Below are 16060 nucleotides of genomic sequence, written 5' to 3'. Positions count from 1 at the left end.
AAGAAAATGACCAAAAAAGGAACATGAGACAAATCTCCCAAAATACCTTGAGTTTGTTTGTGTTGGCCATCTACCCTTGGCCTGGTGCCTGCCCCTAATGTGGCTTCTATATCCAGTGAGACTCCATTGGCAAACACTAAGTTTTCTTTTGCAAGTGGTTGCCAAATGGAGAGAGCTTCTGAGTTAGTGATGGAGTCTTGTGTCTACCCCTCTAGGCGCTAGGACTCCACGTGGCTTAGACCCGTGCAGACCCTCTGCATCCATGCTGCCAGTCTCTGGATTCCTATGTACTTCTGTCTTGTTCTGTCTGGAAGACACTGTTTTCTTGGCGTCGTCCATCACCTCTGGCTCTTATACTTCTGCCTCCTCTTCCCCAAACCATTCTATTTTGTTTTGTTTTGTTTTTGTTTTTGTTTTTTTGAGACAGACAGGGTTTCTCTATGTAGATTTGCACCTTTCCTGGATCTCGCTCTGTAGACCAGGCTGGCCTCAAACTCAGAGATCTGCCTGCCTCTGCCTCCTGCATGCTGGAACTAAAGGTGTGTGCCACCACCACCTGGCTCCCCAAACATTTTTACCACATGGTTCAGTTTCCAACATTCCTCTCAATTTCAATCAACTTGTGACTTGAAGTGGATTTTTTTCCTTTACTTTTTCATTAAGTATATTTTAATTAAAAAGTGTCTGTGCTGAAACAGACAAAAACTACACACACACGTGTCTCTCTGCTTCACTTCTCTCACCTCCTTTTAGGTAATGCCCACTGGAAAGACACTGACCAGAGCTCCCACTGAAATCCATCTACCCCACGTACCTGGTCTCTCCCTTACTGGAAACTCTGTCAGCAAGGAAGAATAAAGAATCTGGTGGCTCAGTTTGGAACTATTTAGGCACATTCTGCTAGAGGCTGGACCACAGCAGTGTAACACAAATTTTAAAAGGTCTTATTAATTAAAAAAAAAAAAACAAAAAACCCAGAGCCAGATATTGAAGTGAAAGCTGAAAGATCAGAGAAACAGAACAAGCCAGCCACATTCTTATCTCTACGAAACCCTCAGCCTCATGAGTGAGACTTCCTGTTGACTCACGCCTTACATACCTTTCTGTGTCCCACCATCTTCCTCCTTCCTAGTGCTGGGGTTAAAGGGACATGCCACCACGCCTGAATGAGAATGTGGCTGGCCTGTTCTGTCTCTCTGATCTTTCAGCTTTCACCCCAATACCTGGCCCGGGTTGTTTTGTTGTTGTTGTTGGTGGTGGTTTTGTTGTTGTTGTTGTTTTTTAAATTAATAAGACCTTTTAAAATTCATGTTACACAGCAGTCTGGAGCCCATGCTCTTGCACTTCCCTATCTTCTCTCTACTTTTTATTTTTTAAGGCCTACCAGGTCCTGCCATCATTCGGGGTCACCCACCTCTGACTGGGCTGTGTGATGCAGGCCTATGGACCACAGCCATGCAGCTGGTCTCCAATAGTCACCTGAGCAGATTCCAGGTGGGGAGTTTCAAGCCTAATCCACATTCTCCAGTACAGCTAAGAGTTGAGGGATCTAGGATATTTGCATAGCCTGATGAAGTTGGCAGGAAGGTCCCCTTCAGACTGTGGTCACTAAGTGCATCATAGAGTATAGGCAACACAGGACTCTGAACTCCTTCCTCAAAACAATACAAAAGAAAAACAAGGAATACCCCTCTAGTGCGAAAGTACTTATTTTAATGAATTTTTTTTTAACACAAATGTAAAACAAGATTCTTACTGCTGTAACTACAGCTAAATTCAAACTTCAGAACCGACCCATAACAACATGTTCATTTTGCAAAGTTCTTGACTACAGATTATCAAATATATAATACAGAATTCAATTTCGTGCTTTCTGTCACAATATTAAAAATAAGCATTTTCTAATACCAAGGTTATCAAAAGTGCCCCATCCAAAATCTTTTTCTTAAGCAAGTAAACGTATACAGCCTGCTAGTGTGCATATTTGTTAAAAATTGAAAGGGAAAACTTTACATCTTGAATGTGTTTAAGTGCTTCTCAGCCAACCAGAAATACCTAATACAGGTGGCAGCTTCCTAGTCTTGGTGTAAAAAGTCAGACCACAGAATTGTAACATTGTAACAGGACTTTTTACACCAAATAAAGCAAATAAATCTATCATGTCATACGTTTTCTTGTTATTTTGTCGATGAGAAACCAGATTTCATGTTGTATTCATTCAGGTAGTCTAGCATGTGAGGTTAGCTTCTGTGGTTGAAATCAAATGTGCAAAGGCAGTTCTCATAGGAGCTGAGCATGTTCACATGAAAGTGGTTTTCACTGAAGATAAATTAGCAATACGTGTCCATTCCAACTCAACAAAAACACCATGTGTAAACCCACAAGAGACAGTCAAATAAACACCCAAGGCAGTGGTCACTAGAAGAGGGGCAGAAGGAGACATTTTTAGCCATGATAGTATTTTTTGTGGAAGTCACTGAGACACGCACATTCAGACCAACTGAGTCAGGAGGAACATATAACATGTGACACCCTGGCCTGGCATGGTGGCCTGTGCCCATAATCCCAACACTTGGGAGGCCGAGGTAGGAAGAGATTTGAGGCCAGTCTAGGCTACACAGTGAGACTGTTGTTGCAAAAAGAAAAAGATACACATAAATTGTAACCCTGCTTTCCTGAGGAGAAAGTAGTTCTTAAAATAAGAGCATGAAAAAAACTTCAAACTGAGACTCAAATTAACAGTGTGGTCTCACTGAAAAATAATACTTTAAAATAAATTAAATTTCAGGTATTTTTAATGTAAGATATATAAAAACAAATGTATATACCAAATATACACTATCAGTTTATTTTCAGTTAAAAATTAACTAGGCAAAGTTATCTATGTCCAAATTTAAATAGGAATTGCCTTCTATATACAGGAGTTATACTGGAAATATAAAGTAAAAGTTTAATTCTACAGAATTAAAACACAATTAGAATCATTCAAAAAGTGAAAAAAATACTGAATTTTATAAGTGTGAAAGCCTTAGAATTTTGTAGTAACGAGTGAACAAAAGTTTTCTACCATTTAAAAAGTATCCTTTTATCAATATAAAACTATTCAAATAATTATAAGAATCTCTTACACCAGAAAAATAAATTCACATGATACACTCGTGACCTCAAGAGTTACTATCAACAGAGTGGTGTCCCTGAAACAAAGCATCTCTTCCTTCCTGTCTCCTCTACCCTTACAGGTAAGCCTACATCACATCATTTACGTAGAAACACAACCCCACTCTAACAGATAAGTAACTCTGCCCCTTTTGCCTCCTAAGCTCAGGCAAAATCGTCAGTCTTCTTTCTTGGCAAGCCTCTTAGCATCATCCAGATCCTCTATGGTGGGCTTGGATGCTGACGAGGTAGTACCATTGGAAGACGGTTTCGATTCCGTTTGCTTTTCACTCAATGAAAACTGCTGCTGCCAGCCAAACAGCATCCGGCTCAAGGTATCCTCAAAGGGAGCAAGAGTCACAGTGGAATCCTTTGTCACCATCATAGTTACCTAGGGAAAAAATTAACTTTGAATTTCCATACAAACACTTCGTGTTTCTCAAAACTGAGACAGAAAAATTAATAATGGGCAAAGGAAGTCAAATGTGTTTTTGTCTAATCTACAGGAGAAAAAAATAAGCTTAATTCTGGGAAAATCTCTGACCCCTATGAATATAAAGAATATTATTCATCAAAAGTAATACCAGGTACATTTTGATGAACCCTGTACATCAAATGAAGTATAACATTGCTATAAAAAGAAAGAAAGGGGGAGGGGGGAGGGAGGGAGGGAGGGAGGGAGGGAGGGAGGGAGTAGATAGACAGACAGACAAAGAAGTCAAAGGAAATGAGATATAATATACAGTCTACATCAGCAGCTAATAAAGCTGTCATTACTATATATCTGGCTTGGGTCAGAACTGTGGTAAATACTTTATACTCATCTCCACTTTCAATTTAATGCAACAATTATTGCTGCCTTCACCACAGAAGGGAGCAGAGTCACACACAGCTCTGACAGGTAGTTAACTTGCCCCAAACTAAAGGATAGTTAAGTGGTAAACAGGGTGCAATACAGACTCTGAGTTCAGTCACTACTTAACCACACACTATTGTTCATGGTTGCAGACTATTTCCCTAAGAGAGACTGCAGACGGCTTCTCCCCACCCATCTTTTCTGTTTGAATTACTTGTATGCAGAACAAAGACATCAGAATGTGGACCAAAGAGTGCTTGCAATCCTTTACCCAGCAAATCACACAGCCCAGAAATGCCCAGATTATGTGACATAATCTAGGAGCTGGGAAGTTACAAAAAGAGTATATGTGCATCTCAAGAACAGATAGGTGAGGACTCCTCCCTGCTCAGGTGCAGACCACACCAATGACAGCAGGTGAGTGGCCTGCCTGCCAGATGAACTGCCCCCCCCCCCCCCCCCCCCGCGCGCAGATTCTGTTCCCCAAGACCCATTCCACAGCCCTTGCCCTCCCACCTCATCATCCCCAGTGCTGATGGGTCCTGCTCCCACCCCATCAGACTCCTCCTGCTCAAGTGCAGACAACACCAGTCAGAACAGGTGTGAGTGACCTGCCTACCCTCTTAATTGCCCCACTCCCTAGATTCTGTTCCCCAAAACTCATTCCACTATCTGTCCCTCCCACCTCACTGCCAAGCCTTGCCCCAAACCCCAGGTGACTCCTGCTTCTCAGGTTCAGGCCCCACCAGTCAGAAGAACAGAGACCCCCTGCTGCACCAAAGGCCAAGCTAACCTCCGGAAGGCCAACTACCAACTTGGACAGAGACTCCCTACTAGATCAGAAGTCACACAGGCCACCAGACCAGGCCACAAGACTAGAAGACCAAAGAGGAAACAGAAACCAAGGAACAAAACACCCATCCAACAAAAACAAACTCAGAAATCAGGACCTACATCTCATCATCCCAAACCCAGAAGCCCAAACTCCAGTTTAAGAATAGAATCAGCAACAGTCAGGGCAATGCGGCACCACCAGAGCCCAGCTGTCCTACAACAGCAAGACCTGAATATTCCAATGCAGCACAAGCACAAGAACACATCCTTAACAACTTTATGAAGATGATAAAGGTCCTTAAAGAGAAATGAAAAACTCCCTTAAAGAAAACGAGGAAAAGGCAACCAAAAAATTAAAGGGAATCAATAAATCCCTTAAAGAAAGCCAAGAAAGCCAAGAAAAAGTGAACATGTGAAGGAAACTATCCAAGACCTGAAAACAGAAATAGAAGCAATGAAGAAAACACAAACTGGGGAATTCCAGCAAAGGAAAAATCTGGGTAAGTGAATAGGAACTACAAACGCAAGCATCATCCGCAGAACACAAAATATGGAAGAGAATCTAAGAAACTCCTCACACAAAACATCCAGAAAATCTGGGACACTATGAAAAGACCAAACCCAAGATAATAGGAATAGAAGAAGAGGAATCCTAGCTTAAAAACTCATAAAATATTCAACAAAATCATAGAAGAAAATTTCCCTAACCTAAAGAAGGGCATACCAATAAAGATACAAGAGGCTTACAGAACACGAAACACATTGTCTCAGAAAAGAAAATCCCCACATCACATAATAATCAAAACTAAACATACAGAACAAAGAAAGAATATTAAAAGCTGCAAAGGAAAAAGACCAAGTATCATATAAAAGCAGACCTATTAGAATTATACCCAACTTCTTAAATGAGACTCTAAAAGCTGGAAGAACCTGGAAAGATGTCACACAGACCCTAAGAGATCATGGATGCCAGCCCAGACTACTGTACTAATATACCGATAAACTTTCAATCACATTAGATGGAGAAAACAAGATATTTCATGACAAAGTCAACTTAAAAATATTTATCCACAAATCCAGTCCTAGAGAAGATACTAGAAAGAAAACACCAACCCAAGGAAGTTAACTACACTTATAAAAACACAGGCAATAGGTAATCTCATACCAGCAAAATTCCAAGAAGGGAAACACACACACACCACCACCACAACAACAAAAACAACAGGTATTAACAATCACTGGCTATTAATATCTCTCAACATCAATGGACTCAATTCACCAACAAAAAGATACAGGCAATCAGAATGGATGTGAAAACAGGATCCATCCTTCTGCTGCATACTAGAAACACACCTCAACATCAAAGACAGACATTACCTCAAAGTAAAGGGTAGGAAAAAGATTTTCCAATCAAATGGACCTAAGAAGCATGCTGGTATAGCTATCCTAATATCTAACAAAATAGACTTCAAACAAAACTTAATTAAAAGAGATGGGAAGGACATTTCAAACTCATTAAAGGAAAAATCCGGGATTGGGGATATAGCTCAGTGGTAGAGCGCTTGCCTAGCAAGCACAAGGCCCTGGGTTCAGTCCTCAGCTCCGGAAAATAAAAATTTTTTAAATTTTTTGAAAACAGAAAAAGGAAAAATCCACCAAGATGACATTTCAATTCTGAGCATCTATGCCTTACATACAAGAATACCCACATTTGTAAAAGAAACACCACTAAAGATTAAATCACACATCAAACTCCACACATTAATAGTGGGAGACTTCAACACCCCACTCTCACCAATAAACAGGTCACCCAGACAGAAACTTAACAGAGAAATAAGGAAACTAACAGATGTTATGAATCAAATGGACCTAAGAGATGTCTACAGAACATTTCACCTAAACACAACAGAATATATTTTCTTCTTAGCACCTCATGGAACCTTCTCCAAAACTCACAATATACTTGGTCACAAAGCAAGTCTCAACAGACTCAAGAGAACTGAAATAACCCCCTGTATCCCATCAGACCACCATGTATTAAAGCTAGATTTCAACAACAACAGAAACGACAGAAAGCCTATAAACTCATGGAAACTGAACAACTCTCTACTGAGTTGCCACTGGGTCAAGGAAGAAATACAGAAATTAAAGACTTCCAGGAATTCAAGGAAAATGAATGCATTATAAACCCAAACTTACGGGGCACTATGAAAGTGGTACTAAAGGAATGTTCATAGCACTCAGTGCATTCATAAAAAATTTGGAGAGATCTCATGCTAGGGCCTTAACAGTACAACTGAAAACTCTAGGAAAAAAAAAGAAGCAAACACACCTAGGAGGAATAGAAGGAAGGAAATAATCAAACTCAGGGCTGAAATCAATAAAATAGAAACACAGAGAACATTACAAAACATCAATGAGACAAAGAGTTGGTTCTTTCAGGAAATCAGCAAGTTGACAAACCTTTATCCAAACTAACTAAAAGGCAGAGAGAGAATATCCAAAATAACAAAATCAGGATCAAAAAGGGGAACCTAACAACAGACACTAAGAAAATCCAAAGAACCATGGGGTCATGCTTCAAAAACCTGTACTCCACAAAACTGGAAGATGCAAAAGAAATGGACAATTTTCTCGATAGATACCACTTACCATGGCTAAGTCACAATCAAATAAACAATTTAAATAGATCTATAACCCCCAAGGAAATAGAAGCTGTCATTAAAAATCTCCCAACCAAAAAAAGCCCAGGGCCAGATGGCTTTAGCACGGAATTCTACCAGACTTTCAAAGAAGAGCTAACACCAGCACTCCCCCAAATTATTCCACAAAACAGAAATAGAAGAAACATTGCCAAACTCATTCTATGAGGCCACAGTCACCCTGATTCCTAAAACCACACAAAGACCCAACAAAGATAGAGAATTACAGACCAATTTCTCTCATGAACATTGACAGAAGAAAAAAAAAAAAAAAAGAAACTTGCAAACTGAATCCAAGAATACATCAAAAATATCATCCACCATGACCAAGTGGGCTTCATCCCAGAGATGCAGGGATGGTTCAACATACAAAAATCTGTCAATGTAATCCACCTATAAACAAACTAAAAGAAAAGAAAAAAAAATGCATTAGATGCTGAAAAAGTCTTTGAAAAAAAAATCCAACATCCCTTCATAATAAAAATCTTGGAGAGATCAGGGATACAAGGGACATAGTTAACATAATAAAGACAATTTACAGCAAACCAATGACCATCATCAAATTAAATGTAGAGAAACTTAAAGTGATTCCACTAAGATCAGGGACAAGACAAGGCTGTCCACTCTCTCCTTATCTATTCAATATAGTACTCAAAGTTCTAGCCAGAGCAAGAAAACAACTGAAGGGGATCAAAAGGATACAAATTGGAAAGGAAGAAGTCAAAGTATCTTATGTATTTTATGATAGCATACATAAAGGACCCCAAAATTCTGCCAGGGAACTCCTGCAGCTGATAAACACCTTCAGCAAAGTGGCTGGATATAAAATTAACTCAAAAAACATCAGTAGCCCTCCTATATACAAATAATAAATGAGCTGAGAAAGAAATTATGGAAATATCCTTCACAATAGCCACAAATAATATAAAATACTTTGGTGTAACTCTAACCTAGCAAATGAAAGACCTATATGACAAGAACTTCAAGTCTTTAAAGAAAGAAATTGGAGAAGATATCAGAAGATGGAATGATCTCCCATGCTCATGGATAGATAGGATTGACATAGCAAAAATGGCAGTCTTACTAAAAGCAACCTACAGATTCAATGCAAATACTCAACTTCATATGGAAAAAAAAAAAAACAGGATAGCAAAAACAATACTGTACAATAAAAGAAAATCCAAAGATATCACCATCCTTGATTTCAAGCTCTACTACAGGGCTATACTAATAAAAGCCACATGGCATTAGCATAAAAGCAGACAGGTAGATCAATGGAATCGAATTGAAGACCTAGAAATAAACCCACACATCTATGGACACTTGATTTTTGACAAAGAAGCCAAAATTATACAATGGAAAAAAGAAAGCAGCTTCAACAAATAGTGCCAGCATAACTGGATGTCAACATATAGAAGATTGCAAATAGATCCAAATCTATCACCCTGCACAAAACACAAGTCCAAGTAGATCAAAGACCTCAACATAAAACCAGATACACTGAACCTGACAGAAGTTCAGTGGGGAATACCTTTGAACAACTTCCTGAACAGATCACAAATCATGCAGGCACTAAGATCAACAATTAATAAACGGGACCTCCTGAAACCGAAAAGCTTCTGTAAGGCAAAGGATACTGTCAATAAGACAAAATGGCAGCCTACAAAATGGGAAAGATCTTTATCAACCCCACATCTGACAGAGGACTGACCTCCAAAATATATAAAGAACTCAAGAAAATAGACATCAACAAGCCAAATAATCTAATTAAAAAATGGGGTACAGATCTAAACAGAAAATTCTCAATAGAGGAATCATAAAAGTCTGAGAATCACTTAAATAAATGTTCAACATCTTTAGCCATCAAAGAGATGCAAATCAAAATGACTCTGAGATTCCATCTTACACCTGTCAGAAGGGCTAAGAGCAAAAACACAAGTGACAGCTCATGCTGGAGAGGATGTGGAGCAAGGGGAACACCCTCCATTGCTGGTGAGAGTGCAAACTTGCACAGTCACTTTGGAAACCAATATGGCAGTTTCTCAGAAAAATGGGAATTGATCTATTTCAAGACCCAGCTATTCCACTCTTGGGCATATACTCAAGGAATGCTCAATCATACCACAAGGACACTTGCTCAACTATGAACATAGCAGCTTTATTCATAGTAGCAAGAACCTGGAAACAATGTAGATGCCCCTCAACTGAAAAATGGATAAAGAAAATGTGATACTTTTACACAATGGAGTAGTACACAGCTGTTAAAAAAAATGACATCAGGAAATTTGCAGGCAAATGGATGGAACTAGGAAAGATGATCCTGAATATGGTAACCAAGACTGAGAAAGACAAACATGGTATGTACTCACTCATAGGTGGATACTAGCTGTAAAGTAAATGATAACCACGCTATGGTCCATAGACCCACAGAAGCTAGGTAACAAGAAGAGCTCAAGTGGAGAAGACTCATGAATCTCACTGTGAAGAGGAAATAGAATAGATATCACAGGCAGACAGGGATGGGCGTGTGGTATAGGGATGGGAACAGGAAGGATCGGGCCAGGGGAGGATGGAGGGAGAGAGTACTGGGAGAAACAAATGGAATCGGGGACATCTCTGGGAAGAACTAGAAACCAAGTGCAACAGAAACCCCCAGGAATCTATGAGTGTGACCCTCGCTAAGACTCCTAGCAATGAGAGATATGGAGCCTGAACCAGCCATCTCCTGCAACCAGGCAAGACTTCTAGTGGAACGACTCGGACACCAGCCCAGCCACAAAATCTTCGACCTACAATCTGTCCTGACTACAAGATGTGCTGGGGTAAAGGTGGCACAGAAACTGTAGGAATGTCAAACCACTGACTGGTCCAGTTTGAGACCCATGCCACGAGAGGGAGCTCATCCCTGACACTGCCTGGATCACCATTAGAGAGGCTTCACCCAGCAGCTGATGGAAACAGATGCAAAGACCCACAGTGAGACATTAGGAAGAGTTCAGGGGATTAAGGAATGCAGAGCCAGATGGGTCAAGGATACCACAAGAAAACCCATAGAATCAACTAACCCAGGCTCACAGAGACTGAACCAATAACCAGGGAACCTGCATGGGACTGACCTAGGTACTCTGCATGGATGTTACAGTTGTGTAGCTTGGTCTTCTTGTGGGACTCCTATCAGTGGGAGCAGGGGCTATCTCTGACTCTGCTACCTGCTTTGGGGACCCTGTCCTCCTACTGGATTGCCTTATCCAGCCTTAATAGGAGAGGAGGTGTCTAGTCTCACTGCAGCGTGATATCCATGGCTGGCTGATCTACATGGGAGGCCTGCCCTTTTCTGAAGAGAAACAGTGGAGGAGGAATGGCTGATGTGGAGGGAAGGTGCAGAAATGGGGGGGGAGGGGAGGGACTGGGGGGGGCTGCAGGTGGGATGTAGAAACAAAAATACACAACAACAACAAAGGACAGGTGAAATCTGTGCCCTGCAAGTTAAAGTGTCCAGAAAAATAATGGTAAAATATTTAGAACACATTGTTAGATGAAAATCGCACAGTGTAATCTATAGAATACTAATACCACCCACACATATAAATCAAAACTCATTCATGGGGATTAGAGAGGTGTCTCAGAGGTTAAGAGCACTGGCTACTCTTCCATAGGATCCGGATTCAATTCCCAGCTCCCACATGGCAGCTCACAACTGTCTATAACTCCAGTTCCATGGGCTCTGACACCCTCACACAGATACACATGCAGGCCAAACACCAATGCACATAAAGAACTAAACACTAAAAAAAAGTTTTTAAAGAGCGCTCATTTACACACAACATGGTTCTGAAATGTATACTTTGAAACAGCTACTTTTCTAACATATGTGATGTCTGACTGGAAGGGAATCCTGGGAGTGGAAATGTTTGTGGAGGAAGTAGAGTAAGACGAGGGAGGGGCTGGCCCAAACAACTCTAAAGACACACAGAGAAGCCAAAAGAAATCTGACACTTTGTAGGTTAATTTTATAAATAAAATTAAAACAGCCTTTGAAAGGAATACCCTGTGTGGGCGGATAAAGCTGCTCCCAAAAGCCACAGGGTACTAAGGGAAAAACTCCAGTGCTGGAGTGGGCTCCCTCCCTCCAAGTTGTTAGTCAGGTAAGTGTCTGAAGTCCTCCTACCCCCTAAAAAACATAAGCTAGTGATGCTGTTGTTGGTCGCCCCTCAAAACTAGATGGCAAGCCCTATTGCTGAGGACCCTATTGCTGTGACCTATTGCTGGTCACAGAACACCGTGAAAGCAAGCCAGAAGTAGACCAGGAGTTCCCTCGAGACTTGCTAGACCTCATGGTGCCAGAAGGTGCTACAAAGCTGATGAAGGAGACTCGTCAACTGTCCACTCAGCTGCGGCCTCTCAGGCTACATTACTGAATGGTAAGGCAAACTGTGCCCATTGGTGCAATAGCGGCGAGTCTGTTATGGGGCAAACAACAGCTTTATGGGGGAGAGGGGTAGCAAACAACAGCTTCTCACTGGATGTGAGACCCACTCCATAGGAGGGGATTCTTTCACATTTGGTACTGTAAAACCTATCAGAAGCCCTTGGCTACAGAGGTGATAGGGCCTAATGGGGAGGCTACTGCTACTTTCTGTGGAATAGACATGTGTGCCTGTTACACTACCTTATAAGTAACTACATGATGTCCACAATTAGAGCTACTGTCAGCCTCAGTCTGCAGCTTCCTTGTGCAATGGGCAATACTAAATACAGAGACACTAAGTGGAGAGACTCATAACTGGTTGCAGTAATGAGAATAAGCGACTGTTAAATGGTCAGCAAAAATTGGGACGTCTATCTTACTCCCCCCAAGACTTCGGAAACATTAGAGAAGCGATGTCAGAAAGAAGGGAAGAACCAGAGAACGTTGGGGAGTGGTATGGAAGGCTGACTGCCAGGCGTGGCATAGCTGTGGCAGTCTTGAACTCGGTTTCTGTGATAGACTACACAAGATCTGTGTCACAGTGGGCCTGCCACCATCCTGCCATGGAGGAGGCAGGCATGTCTGGTGCCCCACTGCCCCGAGGATTTATATGTAGGTAATGGGTGCTGAAGAGGGACAGACATGTACTCCAGTGGTACAGCCACTGGTAAGGCACCCACAATCTTTTTTAAAAAAAATTGAATGTATTTATTTTAGTTTATTTACATGTGCAGGTGTTCTGTCCGCATGCATGTCTATGCACCATGTGTGTGCTTGGTGCCTGAGGAGGCTAGCAGAGGGCACGGGTCGCCTGAGGCTGGAACTGCAGACCACTGTGAACTGTTCTCCCTGAATTGAATAGACCTTATTATACACAAATGATACTACCATAACGGTGATTTTTAAAAAAATCTAGAAGTACTCATTCCTAAGCATTTTGTAAATACACATTAATCAGTCCTTTGTTACACGGTCTTTTAAGTGATCTTGATAAAGCTGGTGTCTGCACACCTGGGACATGGCTGCTGGTTGTACCTACAGTGGAGTCAACCGGCCACGGGGCATCTGTGTCTGCAAGGGTCTGCTGCTGCCAAGCTGCTCCCCCAGGATGCTCCTGTTTACACACCCCCAAGTTCCTTTAAAACCTTTACACTCCTCATCTTCACTTCCCTTTATTTATCTCAATTAATAAAAATCGTTTTACAGCTCTACCAACCTTTGAAACTGCTCTTACCAAGGTCATCACACATGGCTTAATGTAAAAACCCAGAGCTTCTTTACAGTTGTAATCATTATTGGTCAGTTCTCTGCTCTATTTCACTGCAGCTTCTTCTAGAAAGCAGCCAAGAAGTAACACATTTCTCAAAGTTCTGTCAAGTATTCTCTGATGGAGCAGGGATACAAATTTGACACGGCTCAAAACAGACACAAAAGTCTTACCTGAACAACTTTCTTATGTCAGAGGGCTGGAGAGATGGCTCAGAAGTTAAGAGCACTGGCTCCTCTCCTAGAGGACCTGGGTCTAATTCCCAGCAACCACACGGCAGCTCACAAATGTCTGTAACTCCAGGTGCAGGGAATCTAACACCCTTTTATAGTCTCATTGGACACCAGACACATGCATGGTGCCCAAATATATATATGCAGGCAAAACACCCATACACATAAATAATAATTTTAAAAATGTAAGCCTGTGTGAATTTTAACCAATAATACATTCCCATTTAACATGTTTAAAGTTAATTACCATTGAGATCAATTAAGGTAGAAAATACATCACACTTATACTATGACTTTATACAGAGCCACATATCCCTCGGGACATGTGTAAGCTTAGCTCAGGAAACACAGACTTGTTCAAAATTGCAGAACCTCCTTTCCACATAAGTCTGTGTATCTACAATGCTCAAGAGCTTTCTCCTCTGATGATAATCTTTCCCATTTATTTTGTTTCTCTGTGGCTTGGATTTTATCAATCATAAAGTATTTGAGAGAATTATAAAAGTATGTGATTTCTCCTTTAATAAAACTGGCTGAACATGAATGAATGTCCAGCTTGCCTGAATTCTGGGCAAAAAGAAAAAAAGGAAATTGGAGAGGAGAGATGAAGGAAGGAAAGGAGGAAAAGGAAGATATTTCACAGATTTCTCTAAAGAAAGAAGAAAACCATAGGTAGAGGAAGGAAAAAAAATTAGCTCTTCTATATTTAACCAGAATGAGTAAGCATATCTGTAATTATATGAGACTTCCTTCACCTCCAAACTTAAGAACATACTGACTTTTCACAAAAACAAAAAGTAATATCAACTTAAACTGTACCCCAATTTTACAAACAAAACAGGCCTGTCTGTACAACCCCTGATTTCCTCCCTCCCTCCACTCCTCTGGCTTCCAGCAAAGCGCCTGCTTATTCTGTCCAACCATAAACATCTCCAAACGGCAAATGAAGAACCACAGAAGAGCTTCCGAAAATTCTGATGCACGGAGAAAACTCTCCCAAATTCATCTTTTTATATTCAATAATTAAAAAAAAATAAAAAGCAAGTGTTGTTGGTACTAGCTTAGCCTGAAGGACCCCATCCAAGGGAAAGGCTTACACCGAATTTGGAATGCTGACTGGTGGGCACCTGGAGCCCTCTTACCTTGATGGTCACGAGAAAGAAGCTGTAAAGGAACATGAGATCATGCTTTGACACTGCCAGATGCTTGGTCTGCTGGAAAGTGAAAATGATTGACCCCAGCAGCGTCACCTTGGAGGGACTGAAAGGAGATAACATTTTAAGTCAGTGACAAACATACTCTGTCTACAATTTTTTCAGAGTGCTCTGTGAACATTAACTTAAGGAATGGACTATTAACAGATTAACACAAAATGAGCTGTGTGAATACATTTTTAAAGTCTCAGAAATTCTGAGTTATATAAACTTTAAAACCTTTTCTCATAACACAAAGAATTAAGAGGTTGTTTTTACTAACTCTGTGTGTGTGTGTGTGTGCGTGCACAGCTGAGAAAATGCCTCCTTGATATCCAGTTAGAGGGCATTTTCTCAATTAGTGATTGATGGGGGAGGGCCCAGCCCATTGTGGGTGGTGTCATTCAGGGGCTGGTGGTCCTGGGTTCTATAAGAAAGCAAGCTGAACAAGCCAGGAGGGAGGTAGCCAGTAAGCAGCTCCCCTCCATGCTCTGCATCAGCTCCTGCCTTCACATTCCTGTCCTATGTGAGTCCCTGTCCTGACTTCCTTTGATGATGTACAGTACTGTGGAAGTGTATGCCAAATAAACTCTTTCCTCCCCAAGTTCCTTTGGTCACAGAGTTTCATTAGCAATAAAGATCCTAACTAAGACAAACAAGTACTAAGAGTTCTTGACCACTGAGCTGATCCTTCAGGCTCAAGCCTTTTCAGAACGTCCATTATGTTTCCATAGTGCAATATTTTAGAAACGTATTTGTCCATCTAACACTTTTTTTTAAAGGACTTGAAGGTTTCATGCCCCACCATGCAAATCTAGAATTAGCCCTGAAAAACCATCCAGGATAAACAAGCCCCCGAGACAGATGAGAGATGTGGAGACAGCCTTTCCTGTTCCATGACATAAGTGCCACCACTGGACAATTCCAGGCTGCTGTAGAGAATGGTGAGTAAGATGTGCACAGTCGCTCTCAGAAAGCAGTATGAGCTAGGCATGGTGGCACACACCTTTAATGCCAGTACTTGGGAGGCAAAGGTAGGTGCATCTCTGTGAGTTCAAGGCTGGCCTAGGCTAATGAGACCCTGTGAGCCAGCTCTAGTTTATCACCTTGAGCACAGCAGGTCAGTCTTTGCTAATATCATAAGTATTAATGCCAAAATTATGAAACTGCTATACTGCTACCCTACCAAATCAACAGCAATATTTTTATCTTACACACTTATCATGTACTTAAGTATCTCAGTAAAGACCTTGAATAAACTATAAACTATGAGAATGCTATACTGCAACCATGAAAAAAGATTTTTATAAGTCAGTTTATTGTTTAAAAGTTACTAAAGTATTATAAACTA

The 16060-nt window shown here is 41.0% G+C and overlaps 1 protein-coding gene across 1 annotated transcript in view; it reads right to left on the bottom strand.

Moving 5' to 3' along the window:
* Positions 1-2603: 2603 nt before the first annotated feature.
* Tmem38b (transmembrane protein 38B) overlaps positions 2604-16060 on the bottom strand; it is a 46807-nt gene continuing 33350 nt past the window's right edge. The window contains exons 5-6 of the mRNA XM_036179527.1: positions 14659-14776; positions 2604-3547 (exon numbers count right to left, since the gene is read on the bottom strand). Coding sequence (XP_036035420.1) covers positions 3335-3547; positions 14659-14776 — 331 coding nt within the window. The 3' untranslated portion in view covers positions 2604-3334. The remainder of the gene's footprint in view (positions 3548-14658; positions 14777-16060) is intronic.

Source organism: Onychomys torridus, chromosome 2, assembly GCF_903995425.1.
Source record: "Onychomys torridus chromosome 2, mOncTor1.1, whole genome shotgun sequence".
NCBI classification, from domain to species: domain Eukaryota; kingdom Metazoa; phylum Chordata; class Mammalia; order Rodentia; family Cricetidae; genus Onychomys; species Onychomys torridus.
Note: the sequence above shows the minus strand (reverse complement) of the source record. Positions and strands in the feature narration are given on the sequence as shown.